Source organism: Parus major, chromosome Z, assembly GCF_001522545.3.
Source record: "Parus major isolate Abel chromosome Z, Parus_major1.1, whole genome shotgun sequence".
Lineage (NCBI taxonomy): Eukaryota > Metazoa > Chordata > Aves > Passeriformes > Paridae > Parus > Parus major.
Window position 1 is genome coordinate 69,137,997 of NC_031799.1, and position 15,129 is coordinate 69,153,125.

The 15,129-nt window shown below is 37.9% G+C and overlaps 1 protein-coding gene across 1 annotated transcript in view; it reads right to left on the reverse strand.

Annotated features, from left to right (window-relative positions):
- Nucleotides 1–15,129, reverse strand: part of MCC (MCC regulator of WNT signaling pathway) — a 187,776-nt gene that overhangs the window by 148,487 nt on the left and 24,160 nt on the right. Inside the window, exon 3 of the mRNA XM_015652946.3 lies at nt 9,352–9,563. Within this exon, the coding sequence (XP_015508432.1) occupies nt 9,352–9,563 (212 nt within the window). The remainder of the gene's footprint in view (nt 1–9,351; nt 9,564–15,129) is intronic.

The window sequence follows — 15,129 nt, forward strand, 5'->3', positions numbered from 1 at the left end:
TTATATCTCCCCAGTGACATTTTTCCTTTATATCTTCCTACATTCAAGTTTCTCATCATAATCTTCAAGGTTATCTTAGCTCTGCCTCACTCGCATCTACTTCAGCCTTCATGCCTGTCAGTTCCATTTTATGTTTTGAGGGACTGCTTCAGCACTTATGATCTCTCTTTCTTGTATGTTTTTATTTGATTCTACACCCCAAGACATTTTTCTCAAGCCACTTACACTTAACTTCACATGATTACAAAACTAAAATCTTCTTTATTTTCAGGCCTCATCTGGATAGTCCCTTACTTTGTTAAGAAATTATCTGCTTGCTGTTTCTGGTGTTTACTCTCAGATAAGACTCTATCAACCAACTAAACTAAGCAAAACAAACAATCCCATGTCTCATATAAAAAAAATCTTGATTGTTCTGCCTTCACAATTCAGAACCCCAACACAAGATAATTCATCATTATGAAAAAACACCTGCCACCCATGTAGGTGCTACAGAAACAAAGACTTTCTTCTCCTTTTTTTTAACACATATCAGAAAACCAGTGTTTATTTTACATAATTTTTTTATGTAAAAATTAGATTCATACAATAATATGCACTTATAATCTCTAAAAAATTTCACAGAATAGAAAGATTCAATGTATTTTTCTCCAGTCACGTTCCTAAAATTATCATTTCAAGCAGGTAAATGAATACAAAACTCAGTGCAGGAAATTACAGATGCCTTTCAAGGCATTTGCCTTAAAGGCATGAACCTCACTTAAGTACCTCAGTGGTGTAACCTTATTTCATTATGAACTCTTCTGGGAACAGACAGTGCCCTTCCTGAAAAACAGAGTTTACTTTGGTTGCTTCCTACCAGGAAGAAAGGTGGAGTTTACTAATTCACTGCAACAGAGCTCAGCCATAAACTGCCTCCCAGATGAGAAGTGATAATGTAGATTTCTAGCCCGAAATTGAGCAATCATGCTGAAACAGTTTTTCACATAAAGTAAGAACAGTAAGCATAAGAGAGCATGTGTACTCCCCTCCCATTTACACAGTACTAGAATCAAAATCGGTATCCAAAACAGCTGTACTGACAACCACACAGTCATTTAAAAAGCATCACAACATGAAGAAGAGCGAGGTGTTTTAACGCTGGCAGCATCTTGCACTGCCTCAGGCCAATGTCCCAGGCCTGACAGTGTCAGAGAAACAATTCCAAGGAAGAGGAGCATCTTGATGAATTTTACTGTGTCACTGAGAGGTTTCTGTGGGAACTCTGCCTTGCCTCTCTGGGTTGGCAGGATAACAATTGATTACTCCATTATAACTAAACTGGCACTGAATTGCAAAAGCACTTACAACTATGCACTGCAGTTAAGGTTTTCACTTTATTACCAAAATCCTGTATTTCACGTAACCAGAACACAAGGGTGTAGTGTATGTATAAGAAAAGGGGCAATAAGTCATCTCTTCACCTTTTTAAAAAAATGAGGATGCACAGAAGCTCAGCATTGCCAAGTCAGCAGCTTACACTCAAGAGAGCAGGCAGAAAATCCGGTAAAAAAGAAAACCCTGTGACAAGAGCTAATGGTAATCTTTCTGGCACATCAGAATCCAGGAGAGTAATCTTGCTCTACCAGACTAACCCTGGCCTTCAGACTCAGGTCTCCACCACTACTACTAATGTTAACACTACATTCTGTATAACTGTGTGCAATGATGCTGGCCTGTTGTACCAGGTGAACTTCTCTTCATTTCAGACAAGGGGCAGGAGGACAGGAAATTTGGTAAAGTAAAAAGATCTGAACATCTGCATTAGAGCCAGAGCTTCCTTGAGTACAGCAAAGAAAATGGGATGCATAAGGCCATTTTCTAAGCAATAAGGGGAAAAAATACAAAGTCCATACAACTAAGTTAATTAGAAGTCTTGAAACCGTCAAAACATCTACTTGTTAAGACCCTCTTTCCTGTGGTACCTGATTGCTATGTACCAGTTCTCATCATCTAACTACAACTCCAGAACTACTCTCTGAACTTTGTCATATGCTTGTAAAAGAGATTGTTCAACTGTCATGTAAAACATCCAATTAAAAGCCTTAATCAAAAAGTTCTATTAATAGTCACCTGAACAAATGTGACCTGTGCTGGCACCCATCACACTGTGCTATGGTTGTCTGCAGATGGAAATAATAACAGAATTAAAAATAAAAAAACCACAATTTGCCATTTGCTCACCTCTTTGTCTGTTATAATGCTGGAAATTCAAAAGACAGCAAAACTACATTTCATATAAAATAGATGAGTCCTGGCAGACCTAATCCAGAACGTCCATTTTAAGAGAAAAACTAGTAACTGATGATGATTTTAGAGGGCTATAGAAGCCAGGTCTGTAAAAACAAAATGCACAATCCCATTACAACCAATGCCTGCTTGAGACAAACAAGGTCCATTACAATGCTGGCTTGAGATCAAAAAGCTAAGAGCTTCCCACACCCCTAAACATAAAAAATGTCTGTCAGACAGAACTGCCTTTGTGCCTGCTTTTAAACAAGCCAAACCTCCTGAATCTATATTCCAATAATCAGTTCTTGCTTTAAGGGATTCTTGGATTCTATTTTTAGCCTGGCAGAAAGGAAACAATGCTTGGTTTGGGAGCACATGCACAGAAGGCAAGGTTATACTGGGCACAACGTTTTTGTGGTAGCCTCCACTGTCTACGCCACTAGAATCTTCAATTTTGGGCTCTTCTATCTATTTCAGATCCAACTGAAGGCATGATTAGGCTATACTTCTATAGCAATCATTTTTATTGGCATGAAAAAGAAATTGCAGTAGAAGTTGCATAAAGAATATGGGAAAAACATGGTTGCAAGGGGAGGAAAAGAAGGAGATCCAACTCCTGTGGTTTACTGTATGTACTGGTTCCCAAACATGGAACAGAGTCCCCAGCCAGTAACTCAGGAAAAACCAATCTCTACACAAGTAACTGAATTCTAACACATCCCACAGAGTGCCTATGTATGTACTGGATAAATTCCACAAAATACACAAAATCTAAGTATTTCCTATCCACACTACCCTTACACAGAAAGGCTAGAAAGGCATTACCTTCTCCTATTCAAAAAGAAGTGTCTTGAGAGCATGGGATACCTGATGCTTTGGGGCCCATTTCCGTGACTCTAAGGGAAGGGGTGGGGAAGCTGAAGGAGCAGAGCTTCCCGCACTAAGGCAAAAATAAAATTGTTTCAAAACAGAGTATATTTGGAGAGAAGGGTTAGGATAAAAAGGGGCAGACTGTGCCAGAAAAAGACATAGCAATATTAATGAGTTCTAAAACCATAAAAGCGACAGAAATTAAATGAGAAATTTTTAAGTAGATACATTAACAGCAACATCAAACAAAAGTAGCCTACAAACCAACCACGGAATTCCCTTCTCACAGTACAGTTCTATTTTCAGACTTCCTTGCTACTTTCCCTTAAAAGATCATTTCCCAAGAGAATTTCCACAGGATTCACATTTAATTTACAGCTAATGCCTGTAAATTAGCGATAGAAAAAATGGTTCACATTTAGGACAGACAAGAGTATCTCTAGAGTGCCACAAATCTCTGGGAAGCCCTTTTCCCCTCATCCCCTGCAAAAGTAGCTTTGCTTTCTTTGGCAACCAGACAATCCTTCCTGTTTTTAAGGAGCCAATTTTAAAATCTACATCTACTTGCATAAGTAAATTGATCCTAAAATGTAGTCTAAAAAAAAAAATCCCAGAACATACACAAGGTGTACATCTTTTTGGGAGGGTAAATGATACCATGTTTTTTAAGCAGTATCATTTTTAATCTCTAAACACACTAACACTACACTGACTTGTGCCACATAAAAACTTATATACATAAGATGAACAAGCAGACATCCTTTACCATCAGGTAATCTGAATTTCAGTCTTTGTAATGAAAGACTGTTGGTTATGTAGGCACATGCCCTGACAGTCACACAGCAAAGGACAGTAGAAATATCAGCTGGCTGTCCAACAGTCAAGGTAGAAGGTAAGGTAAGAAGCAACAGAATAATTGATGCACTGTTGAATTGCCTGAAGTTCCAGAGAAAGGACCAGACAAAGAGATTAAATTCAGCACTTTGAATTTCATCACAGAATATCATACATGAACACATGCCATATACCAAGCACCTCTGAGATATCCTTCTGCTAAAGTAGTAAGTATATTTTATAGCATTAAGGAATTACAAGAATTATTATATGCTCAATAACATGACAGCAGTACCGAATTTACATGTAAATCACTTCATTCACATTTACATGTACCTCAGAGCACATAAATGCTTATTGTGACTCAGGATGATGTAGGGCATTAATACTGTTTGAAGCAGTTATCCAGAATGAGCTGCACTACAGCCTGACATAAATGTAAACACAATAATAATACTAAGTGTGCTCTTTTGTACACAAACGCTGTATTAATATAAGTAGACCACAGCAAATTAGGTTTGCCTGATTAAGGAGCAGATCCAGGTAGGAAAGAAAAAGTCATGTGTTCCTGAAAAATGCAATAGTGACTTTCAGAATACTATTGCTCAGTATAAACTATGTCAACTAAAAAGAACAACCTTCTCAAAACAGTGGTTCTGTCTGTCATAACTTGCAGCTCAATGCTCTTCAGGAAGAAAAATTAGCAAGGCAAACATTCACTGAGTCTGACTAATGAAGAGGTATTGCAGTAAGAATATCTACTGTCAGATAATATGATGCTTCCTAAAACAAAGACATTGGGTTCTCATCTGTTAGCAATCATCCTGAGAAACTAACACTAACACAACTATATGTTAATTTGTTTTACATATTTTCAGTTTAACCTTGTACTTGACAAGCTTTTGGGCTGTGTACCCAATAGAGATGGTATCTGCAATTTGATATAGAATCCATAACCAGAACTAAATCTTGTTTAGTTGCTTTAATTCTGCAGTACATAAAGCATACTTTGTTCACACAGATGCAAATAAACAGTCCATTCTCAAGCCCAATAGTATCTTTAGTATCTCCAGATGAGGCACAGACACATGCAAATTAGACAGAGGGAGATAAATAAAGCACATATACTAGAGCATTTACAAGAAGATGCATTAAGAACACTTTTGTACTAGTTTGCTATTTGCTCTTGATGGAGACATGCCAAAAACCAGCTCCTCTTGAGATGAGAAGTGCAAATTTGGCAGATGGAGCAGTCTGCACCAACACCCTCCCACCTACACACATCCATCTTGCATTGGCAACCCTGCACAAGATAAAAAGCAGGATTATGCACACTTTGTGGTTGGCCAGAAGAGTGAGATGCTGCAGGAAGTAATTCTGGCAACTCTGTAAATAAACCCTTCTGTCTAATGAAGAATAACCACATCTGTGGCAAGGCTGCTTTGAGGAAGAAATAGCAACACAGCCTCCTCAACAGTGGTCATAGCAAAATTCTACCACACTCTGTTCTCAAAAATACAGGTAATATCCTTCCCCCTTGCAAGTCAACCATATTCTCATCAAATCTTTTCCAAGTAAAAAAGCTCTAGCAATGGAAGGTGCTGTCAAAGAGGTTCTAGTATAGCTGGAGTGTCTTTGGATGGAAAAATCACAGACCAAAGTGTTCTGGATCTCTCCAGACCAGGGAATGGATAGTTAAAACACCACCATGTATCAACATAATTGAGGTCACATTTTAAAGATGTAAGATCTTGGTGCTGAGACTTTTCTCAGCAGACCAGATGTATTTCCAACTAAAATAAGACAGCTTTTATCATCATAGCAAATGAAACAAACCCAATGGGTTTTTATTTATGCAAATGTAGTTACTTCGACAATAAGTACATTCATCTTCACACTGAATTTAGGCAACAGAAACCAACATTAAGCACTGCATTACCATTTATATGCACATATTCTACTGAAAAAAATCAAGTATATTCTAGTCACATGCAGGAGAATATGACAAGGAAATTAAAGCAAATCTTATTGCTTCTGCTTATTAAACTTCAGAGGAATTTTAATGAGAAATATGCTTATCATATTGAGATACTGCCCGTGTGATGTTTTCAGAGAACAGCAATACTTCATCTACTGAAACAGAATTCCACCCCTCCTTGTGGCACTCTGAGATCCCATAGCTGCTCCCAAACATCTACATACATCAACAAACACTTTGAAATGCTTGCATTCTTTTCTGTCCATGAAGAAGACTTAAATTGTTTACAACTCCCAAACACACACACACGAGGACTTCTATTAGCACAAATAGGTACATCATCAGTAAGTGGTGACAAGTCATGTGAAAGGTTAATATTTTAGTCAAAAATGTTGGTACCAAAGGGAAGAGCTATAAAGAGGAATGTGTTCTTAATACTGAAGAATAAAAATGCAAATCTGGAAAACGCTGAAAGAGATTAACACCCTATAAAGATTACAGAATAAATTATTCAGATAAAACAAAAGCTGAATCTGAACATGGCTTAAACCAAATCATAGCAAAATGATGCAAAAGGAACAATGATAGAGACATATGCAATGAGTATTAATGGCTAAATTTCAAATAGCACTGTTTTAAATCTTGTGATGAAGAATAATGCTGCAAAGCAGGCATTACGATTTGATAAAATGCTGCAGAGCGCTTCATGTTCCCAAAATTACAAAAATGCATTTGAAAAAATAAACCCGTTATAAAAGATAGGCAAAGTGACTGATGTTCATTTAGGTTTTGTAAATGGAAAACCTAAATGTTAAAAACAGCACTGAGACCCTCTGTCTTGACTGCGGGATATAATCTATGCTGTAGGAGTACATAATCACCACAAAGATGTCTTTAGCCTGACTGCACAGTTTAAAACCAAAAGGAGGCTAAAAAAGGGCTGCCAGAAAATAAACCAGGACATTAATAACAAGAATTGACACTTGATTAATTAACTGAATTCAACTTATAAGAATGGGAAAGCTGAGATCTGGCATTTCTGAGAATGAATGCTAGGGAGCAGCTTGCTTGTTATTGTGGCAAATGCAGCTCAGTAAAAGATCTGAGAAAGAGACCGAGAAGGAAGAACCTATTATTAAATCTCAGCTCTGTGAAGGCTATGTTTATCTCTTTGAAGAGCCTAAATTTAGACTGCAGTAAGCATGCCCCACAGTATTAAAAATTGTGGAAAGATGAATAAATACTGAAACTCAAAGTAAATTAATCTCTCGATTTTCTCCTGCTCCTTTCCCTCTACATTTTAATAAAGCCAAAGCAAAAATTACATATGACCCATGACACCACTGCTCAGTAGGAGTCAAATGAAGATGTTATTGTATTCATCTACATATAAATGAGAAACTGATGACTGTGGTTTTGAAAAGCATAGTAGAAGTACTCTAAACATAGAGTATAACAGATTAAAGCAAAGATCAGGCATCTTTCATTACAGCAAGTATAGAAAGAATTTAGAGATCAATCATAGAATGTCCTGAGTTGGCAGAGACCCAGTCAGGATCATTGAGTCCAATTCCTGGCCCTGCACAAAACACCCCAAGAGCCAAACCATGTGCCCAAGAGCATTGTCCAAACACTTCCTGAACTCTGTCAGGCCAGTGCTCTGACCACTGCTCAGGGGAGCCCTTCCAGTGCTCAACCACCCTGGGAGTGAAAAACCTTTTCTTGCTGTCCTACCCTGACTCAGCCAAGAAACCTGGGAATCTGTATTTTTTATAAGCTTCCTTCATTTTTTTTTTTAGATTTCTACATGTCATAGCAGTGCGGTAGTCATTACACTGTGCATTCTGAGTAACACTGCACACTGTGGCTTCGTATCATATCTCTGTAAATGTGTAACAGCACAAAACATCTGAACCATCACTGTACAACAGTTATACTTAAGTTATGTTTCTTGCCTTGATGATGACAGCATCACTCAAAGCAGGTCAGATGCTTTACCAGAGAAACATGATGTGTATTGTTTGTCTTCTATTTCTTCTTAAAGAAGGTATTATAGTGGATGGACCTGATTATTCTTCTACATATCTACATATTCTCTGTTCTGACTTAAAATTGCTCTTATTTCCCCACAAGTAATGGAACATACAAACAAAGCTGCTAAATGGCCTATAATCCCTCAATTCCCCCATATTATTCTCTTTATAATACCTGTGTGCCTGCCTGTTTTCTGCTCATTACAGCTCCCATATGCATCTGGCTAAGTACATAATTGAACCACAGCTCATCCTCTCTAGGAAAAATAGGACACAAATCCTTTAAGAAACTATCAAACTTTCTTAAATTCTTTTCCTTCTTAGGGAAGTTTTAATCTTTACATGTTTTTACTCTGCATATGGAAACAGGTCCTATACCAGCTCATGTTTAGGAACTTGGATAAAACAAGAAAGCTTTTGCAAGCATTGTCAAGATACTTTTCATTTTCTTTTTAAATTAATGTGGCTTGAAGACATCGATATTCCTCTGTTGTCAGCAATCCCTTCCATTTTGAGTTGGACCAGACAACCTCCTGAGGTTTCCCTTACAGCTTGAATAATCTTATGATACCATGAACTAGGAATCTATTTCACCAAGGCCAAGCATGCCAACTGACAGTCATTTTTTTAATTAGAACCTTTCCATTTTCATTTTAGCATCTTTTACTTCTCCACCTAAGCTTCAGTACAACATAAACCAGAAACATGCTACCAAGTAAGTGGTCTTTTACAAGATGCATGGGTTAAAATTAAAACACAAACACAATCCCAATACAAATGAGGAAGAAGCAAAAATAGTGTCTTACTCCTTCAAAACTGTCACCCAAATTGCAATTCCACACTAGCCACTGTGAAGAAAATTCACCTTTCTTCAGTCAAAACCAGCACACACAGTTACGTGGGCTTTTTTAAATGCAGAATAATATTTGTCTGGAAAAATAGAAAAGCACACCAAGGACTTAAAGAAAGTACCTAATAATTTAGTGGCTAGTAATGAAATAACATATAAAGAATTCTGCTGCAGGACACTTTAGAGCAATCTGACACACTTAATGTTAATTAGGAGAACCTTTCTACTAACAAATCTTCTTCGGTTAAATTTTATCATTTAGGAGCTTCAGGTTGACCATTCACAGATTCCTACCTTTTCTGGCACAACTTGGTTATCAAGCATTGGAAATACTATACACTACATTACTGCAAAAATCACTTTGGTTTTCTGATAAATAAAATAAAAATTGTTTCAATAAGCACTCTAAGACTGGAATAAATATGCTTCTTCAAAAATCAAACCAACCAAACAACAACAACAAAAAAATCATTCTACAAAACTTAAAAGCAGACTTAAATATAAAATACACTTACAGTGTTGGCAAGCTCTAAGTAGCTTCCTCCAATTGAATTGCTAAAATTTGAGGGCTGAGCTAGAAGTCTTTGCAGAGCAGCTTGTTGAGTCACATTGCTTCCACCATAGTCCAGCACCTTTTGTAGCATAAAGTAACTGTGGAGGTCTGGACTTTGAAGGTCTCTTGCTCCTGAATCATATTCCCAGCTTTCTCTGGCTCCTGATAAGGCACCTAAAATGCATAAAACGAAAAACATCTTAGTATGGACTGTGTATAAAAATAAACACAGAATCTCTCAAGTTGGAAGGCACCCATGAGAATCACTGAGCTCAACTCTCTGCTCCTCACAGGACTGCCTAAACTTAAACCACAAGACCAAGAGCATCACACAGGTGCTCCTTGAATACTGCCAGGCTTCCTGCCACAAACACTTCCCTGGAGATCCTGTTCCAGTGAGCAGCCATCATTCCAGAGAGGAATGTTCCCCTAACATCTAGTCTAAACTTCCCCTGATGCAGCTTCATTCCCTTTCCTCATGTCCTGTCACTGCTCACCAGAAAGAGGCAATCAGTATCTCTGGGGTCACCTTTCAACCTTCTCCAAGCTGAGCAAACCCAGTGACCTCAGCTGCTCCTTGAGATCTTTCACCATCTTGATATCCCTCCTCTGGACACACTTCCATTGTCTGATGCCTTTCACATACTGAGAAAATACCCAAAAATGCACACAGTACTCAAGGTGGGGCAGCAACAATGCAGTGCAGATTAGGACCACCACCTCCTTTGACTGGCTGATGATGCTGATACACCCCAGGACACAGCTCTTTTGGCTGCCAGGGCACACTGCTGACACAGGAATAACCCTGACCAACCATCATCCCAGAAAGAAAAAAAGCAAAACCTCCACCGCCACTTGCCCATCTTGCATGTGCTGATAATGTCAGGGAAAAAAAGCAGTAGAATTTCCAGTGCATAGGTGAATGACTAAATTACAAGACACAGAAGGAAAACTAAAAGCATTTGCATGTGTCACTTAGTACACTGCAAAACCAGTGTAGTTTACAACAGTAAAGGACCACAAAATGAGTACCAGCAACTTATGTCAGATTGAAAAGCAGCAGAGATCAAAGAGCAAAAGAGAAAAACCTTAATTCCTTTCACTTTTTGTTTACTGAATGCCAACAAATAAGTGTATCTTTTAGCTGTATAGTTATCACTTTTTATGTTACCACTGCCTTTTTTATTATCTGAGGATTGCTTATTTCAATTCAAGTTTCAGACACATCAGTCACAAGGAGTTTCATTACAAATCAATGCAAGGATATGATCTTGTGGCAAGTGACAAACAGTGAAAGTTTCTGTATCATGAAGGTGCAGGGTTCCTTTTTCTCCATGAACAATCCTACCAATTCCCATGCACAGTGATGGGCTTAAACCATAAAACAAGTAGAAGAAAAATTTCTAATTTTGTCAGTAATTACTTCATCCCTGGCTGCTTCTGATTCACTTACAAATGTTCCACTCCTATTAAAATCTTGTTGAGTTTTAGATTCAACCATTTTCTATGGCAAAACAATCCAGAGGAGGCACAAGATTATTTAATTACCCTAGGCAGTACTTTAATTTTCATCAATAGTATAATGAAGATTAGTAACAAATAAATAACTTGTCCAAGAATACACTCTGTTTAATAGAAAAGTCAGAATAGAATCCAGAGCTACAAACTAGATCAGAGCTCTAACTCAAACATGCAATCATCAAACCGTAAGCAGCTACCTGTAATGCCATCCTTATTATTTTGAAAGCTTTTCCCCTTTTTTGAGCTAGTTTTCTATCTCAAATATTAATCATCATTCTAAGGGAGTGTTTACTAATCAGTGGTTATTACTTATTCAGTATATTACCAGGCAAAACCAATAAACTACATAATTAGTATAAGGAGAATGTCTTCCCCTCACCAAGAAAAGTTTGAGATGCAAAAGTACAAGTGGAAAATCAGCCAGAAGGGCTGCAAGGCAGCAACTGATCTACAGGTCAACACCCTAATAACCTGTAAAGCTGTTATGCATGAAAAGCAGACTTAGGAAACCTGGAACTGATTTCCCTGTCTTTCTGCAATGCAAATATTCTAATCTTGAAACATCTAAGTAGAAAATAACACATAATAATTACATTTTATACTAATATAATTACCATGATTCCTTACCACTGGTAGAGGGAGATTAATTAGAGAGGAATTCAATGACTTTTACACCAAGAGCATGCACCACTGTACTTCATCTAGCAACGTGGTGCAAGCTTTCAGTGAGACACTGGTACCAGCAATATTTTATACAGCAGGCAGGGCACTGTGGCTGTGCACAGCATTGGGTGTCTCTGCCCTCATGTGGCTACAGAACACCACAGAGCAAAAAAAATCAGCAGCTCACAGACCTGAACCTACTGAAATGTCTCAGGTGTCCAAGGGAGGCAGAGGATTGGTTCTGCCACTTCCCAGGCCTGCCAAGAACATGGGAAACAGCCCTCTCTGGGCAAGCAGAGCCACAGAATTAAGGGAGCTGGTTGTATCATACAGATACACCTCTTTCCACGGAGCTAAATATGGCACATGGTTCTTCAGAGAACATGCACTACATTTCTATTACTCAAAAATTATTGTTCTGCAAAAGAGCTTCCATATTCATGCAATTAAGAGCAGCAGCTCTGTTGAAGGACCCAAGCTGCCTTCATATATTGCACCATCTGCTATCAGACTGAATACACACCTGGCACAGAAGTCACCTGTCAGTTACCGATGGATCAGGAAACGGTGGGGTTTTATTACTGTATTATGACTGTATCTTTAACCCAAGTTTTCTTAAAAGTTCATGTAAATACTCATAATTTAAAACATACATACTAAAAATGGGAGATGACTGGAAGGCATTTCCAGTATTTTATTTTGGGCTTAACCCTAATCCCTAAATTTGCCTACTGTTTTCCCAATAGATTCCAGAACTCTGGCTGCTAAGATGTTGTCCTGGATCATGCACCTCTCAAATCTCAACTTTGCAGGGAAACTCTGGAGTCAAAACTGAGATTTCAGTTGTAACTGAAAATTCAACCAGGAATTAAGAGACAACTCTTATATCTTGCTGTAATTAACATACAATTCCTTCTCTTACAATACTAATCAGAAATAAGTAAACATTAGGTATGATGGCTGATAGCTGACCTGGTAACTAGGAACCTGTAGTTAACAAATATGTGTTTAAGATTAGTCTTTGCAGAACAACATACATCCCATGGTAGCTTTTCCCTGTTCAGCTGCACTTCAAATAACAAGAAACATAAAATTTCTGTATTAAGTGAAACAAAATTATCATGAAAATTCCCAGGTAATAGGCATGCTGGGAAGTTGGTGTTACTACAATGATTAGACAGCAAGAAAACACAGATAAATAAATTCACTGCAGAATATTTGTGCTAGACAAGTAATACAAGAGCACATAATTGTTTTCAAATTATGTAAGTAACACTTTTAATTCCAGAGTAAGAAAGTCAAAACCACACTTTCTGGAGCAAATGAATACATAGCATATTAAAGAGTAACAAAGGACAGTTTAGTTTGATGGCACATGAAAGATTCCACAATCACATAAAATTTCAGTTTGTGAATTGTACCTAAGGTGTTTAAAACAACTTTAATCAATTCACTTGACAAATGCCACTCTGAATAGTGTACCCTGCCCACCTGCACTGAGAAACCTTGCTATCTAAATCTTCCTTTATCACCTGCAAAGCTCTCTGGTCTGTGTTCTGGTACTGGTGCTCTGATCCTGCCACTCTGATCTGAAATAAAATGGCATTTCATCTTATGTTCAGCAGTTACCTTCTGCCCAGAAGGCTTGTATTCTACAACAAAGAAACACATGCCTACCAAAAATACAAGATTGCCCATACAGCCAGGATTTTGGTTCAGTAATGGCTAATTTTACCAGGCTATGCTGGTGAACCAAGCATTATGTGATTTCTTCACTGCTCACAGAGGAGAAAAGATAAACCACCAGGATGGTAGGACACTGAAGATAGATTTGTTTCTGAAAGCACCTGAGGTATCAGGAAAAGGGAGTCTCTGTAAAATTAGCCCTGCAGCAAATTCTTAAACAAGTCTGGCTTGTGAATGGCAAAAATAAAGACAGCTGTTAATGTAAGTGCACAACCAGCTCCTTGGTCACACAGCTTCACCTCACTCAATGAGAATCTGATCAGTGTTCCATGAGTTAGCCATGACATTTAGCTACTTAAACTTATATGCATTATACTAGCAGAAGAATGGCTACTTTTCAGCATATTTTTTTTAGTTCATCTTTCATTCAACAGTTAAATTGTGATAACCTACCACATAGAATTGGAAATCTGAATTATTATTATTATTCAGTGAAGTCAACAGGTAGATTTGTGAAAAGCACTAACCATTTCAAAGCTCCCTGCCAACTTCAGTAATAATAGCTTTGGAGGTAAGTGCACTGAATGAAGGGGGGAATGTACAAAATGAACAAAGAATGGTCATTTTGCACTTGCTAGTCAAGTCAGGGTCTTGAGAAGTACAAAAAATGGGGGCTGTGCAGGAAGCCAAGAAGAATGAGAGTAAATATTTGGACATTCAGACAATTCAAGTCCCCCAAGCTGATGCAAATATTACAAAACCAAAATGCACTTTAAAGAAGATCTAGAAACTAAATAGAGCTCCAATTGCTCAAGCAACATACCAAGTACAGTAAATTAAAACAACTAAAAATAATCTATGTTGTGTACAGGGATCAGCTTTATACTATTCCAACCTGATTAGGAAAGTGAAAATAATGGTTGTATTTGGAGCCTATCACAACTATTTCCATTGTTTTCTACTAAACACTTCCATACAGGAATCAAAGGCCAAAGGTTCTGGCTTCAGCTGGTAGCCTAACAGCTAATGTAACTCTTTCCTATTCAGCAGGAATCACTCTTTAAAACTTATTATTTTATCAGATGATAAAACAATATGAATGATACCAATGAATGGCACAGCAGCAAGTGATGATGATAACTGATCCTCACATGCACAGCTGGATGAGAATGTTTATTAAATACAGAAAGCTATCTGTACATCCATTAGAAGTTCTAGAAAAACTGGGGGGGGGCGGGGTGGGGAGAGGAATGTATTCTCAACTCAGCATGCAGTCCTAGAGATATTTCACATTTGAATCTTTTGCAACACTTGTTCAGTGACTGAGAAGGAAATAATTGCTGTGGGCAAAGCAGTTATGGGAAATGAGGACTCTCAAGGCAAGGGTCTGTGGGATCACAGTCTAATTTTATTTGCTCCCACCATACCTTTTTTCTGGCTTGATGAACACTGCACACAACATAAAATGACAGGCTGTGTTATTGCAGACCTTCTTTTGTTAGTCTTAGAAGTGAGGATAACAAGCTCCGAGGAAGGAAGCCACAGCTACACTCCACCCTGATTAACACAACTCACTCATGGGAGAAATCTCCTTTGTGAAATTAGATCTAAGAAGAAAATTGAACCACACTGATAGTTTCTGCTCTAAAAGACTGCTGTCATCTCACATGTCATCTTCCTTTTGTTCCTGAACTACAAGTTCACATATTGGCACTTTCTACTGCTGTATTTCTCAAAATCATCAGAAAACCTCAACTATATTTCAGGTTCAGTGATGTATCCCCAACATTGACACATTTAAAATTCAGGAATTCTCCAATTTTTGTGCTGCCCAACTCACTACAGAGTATCATTATAGCATACATTTCAG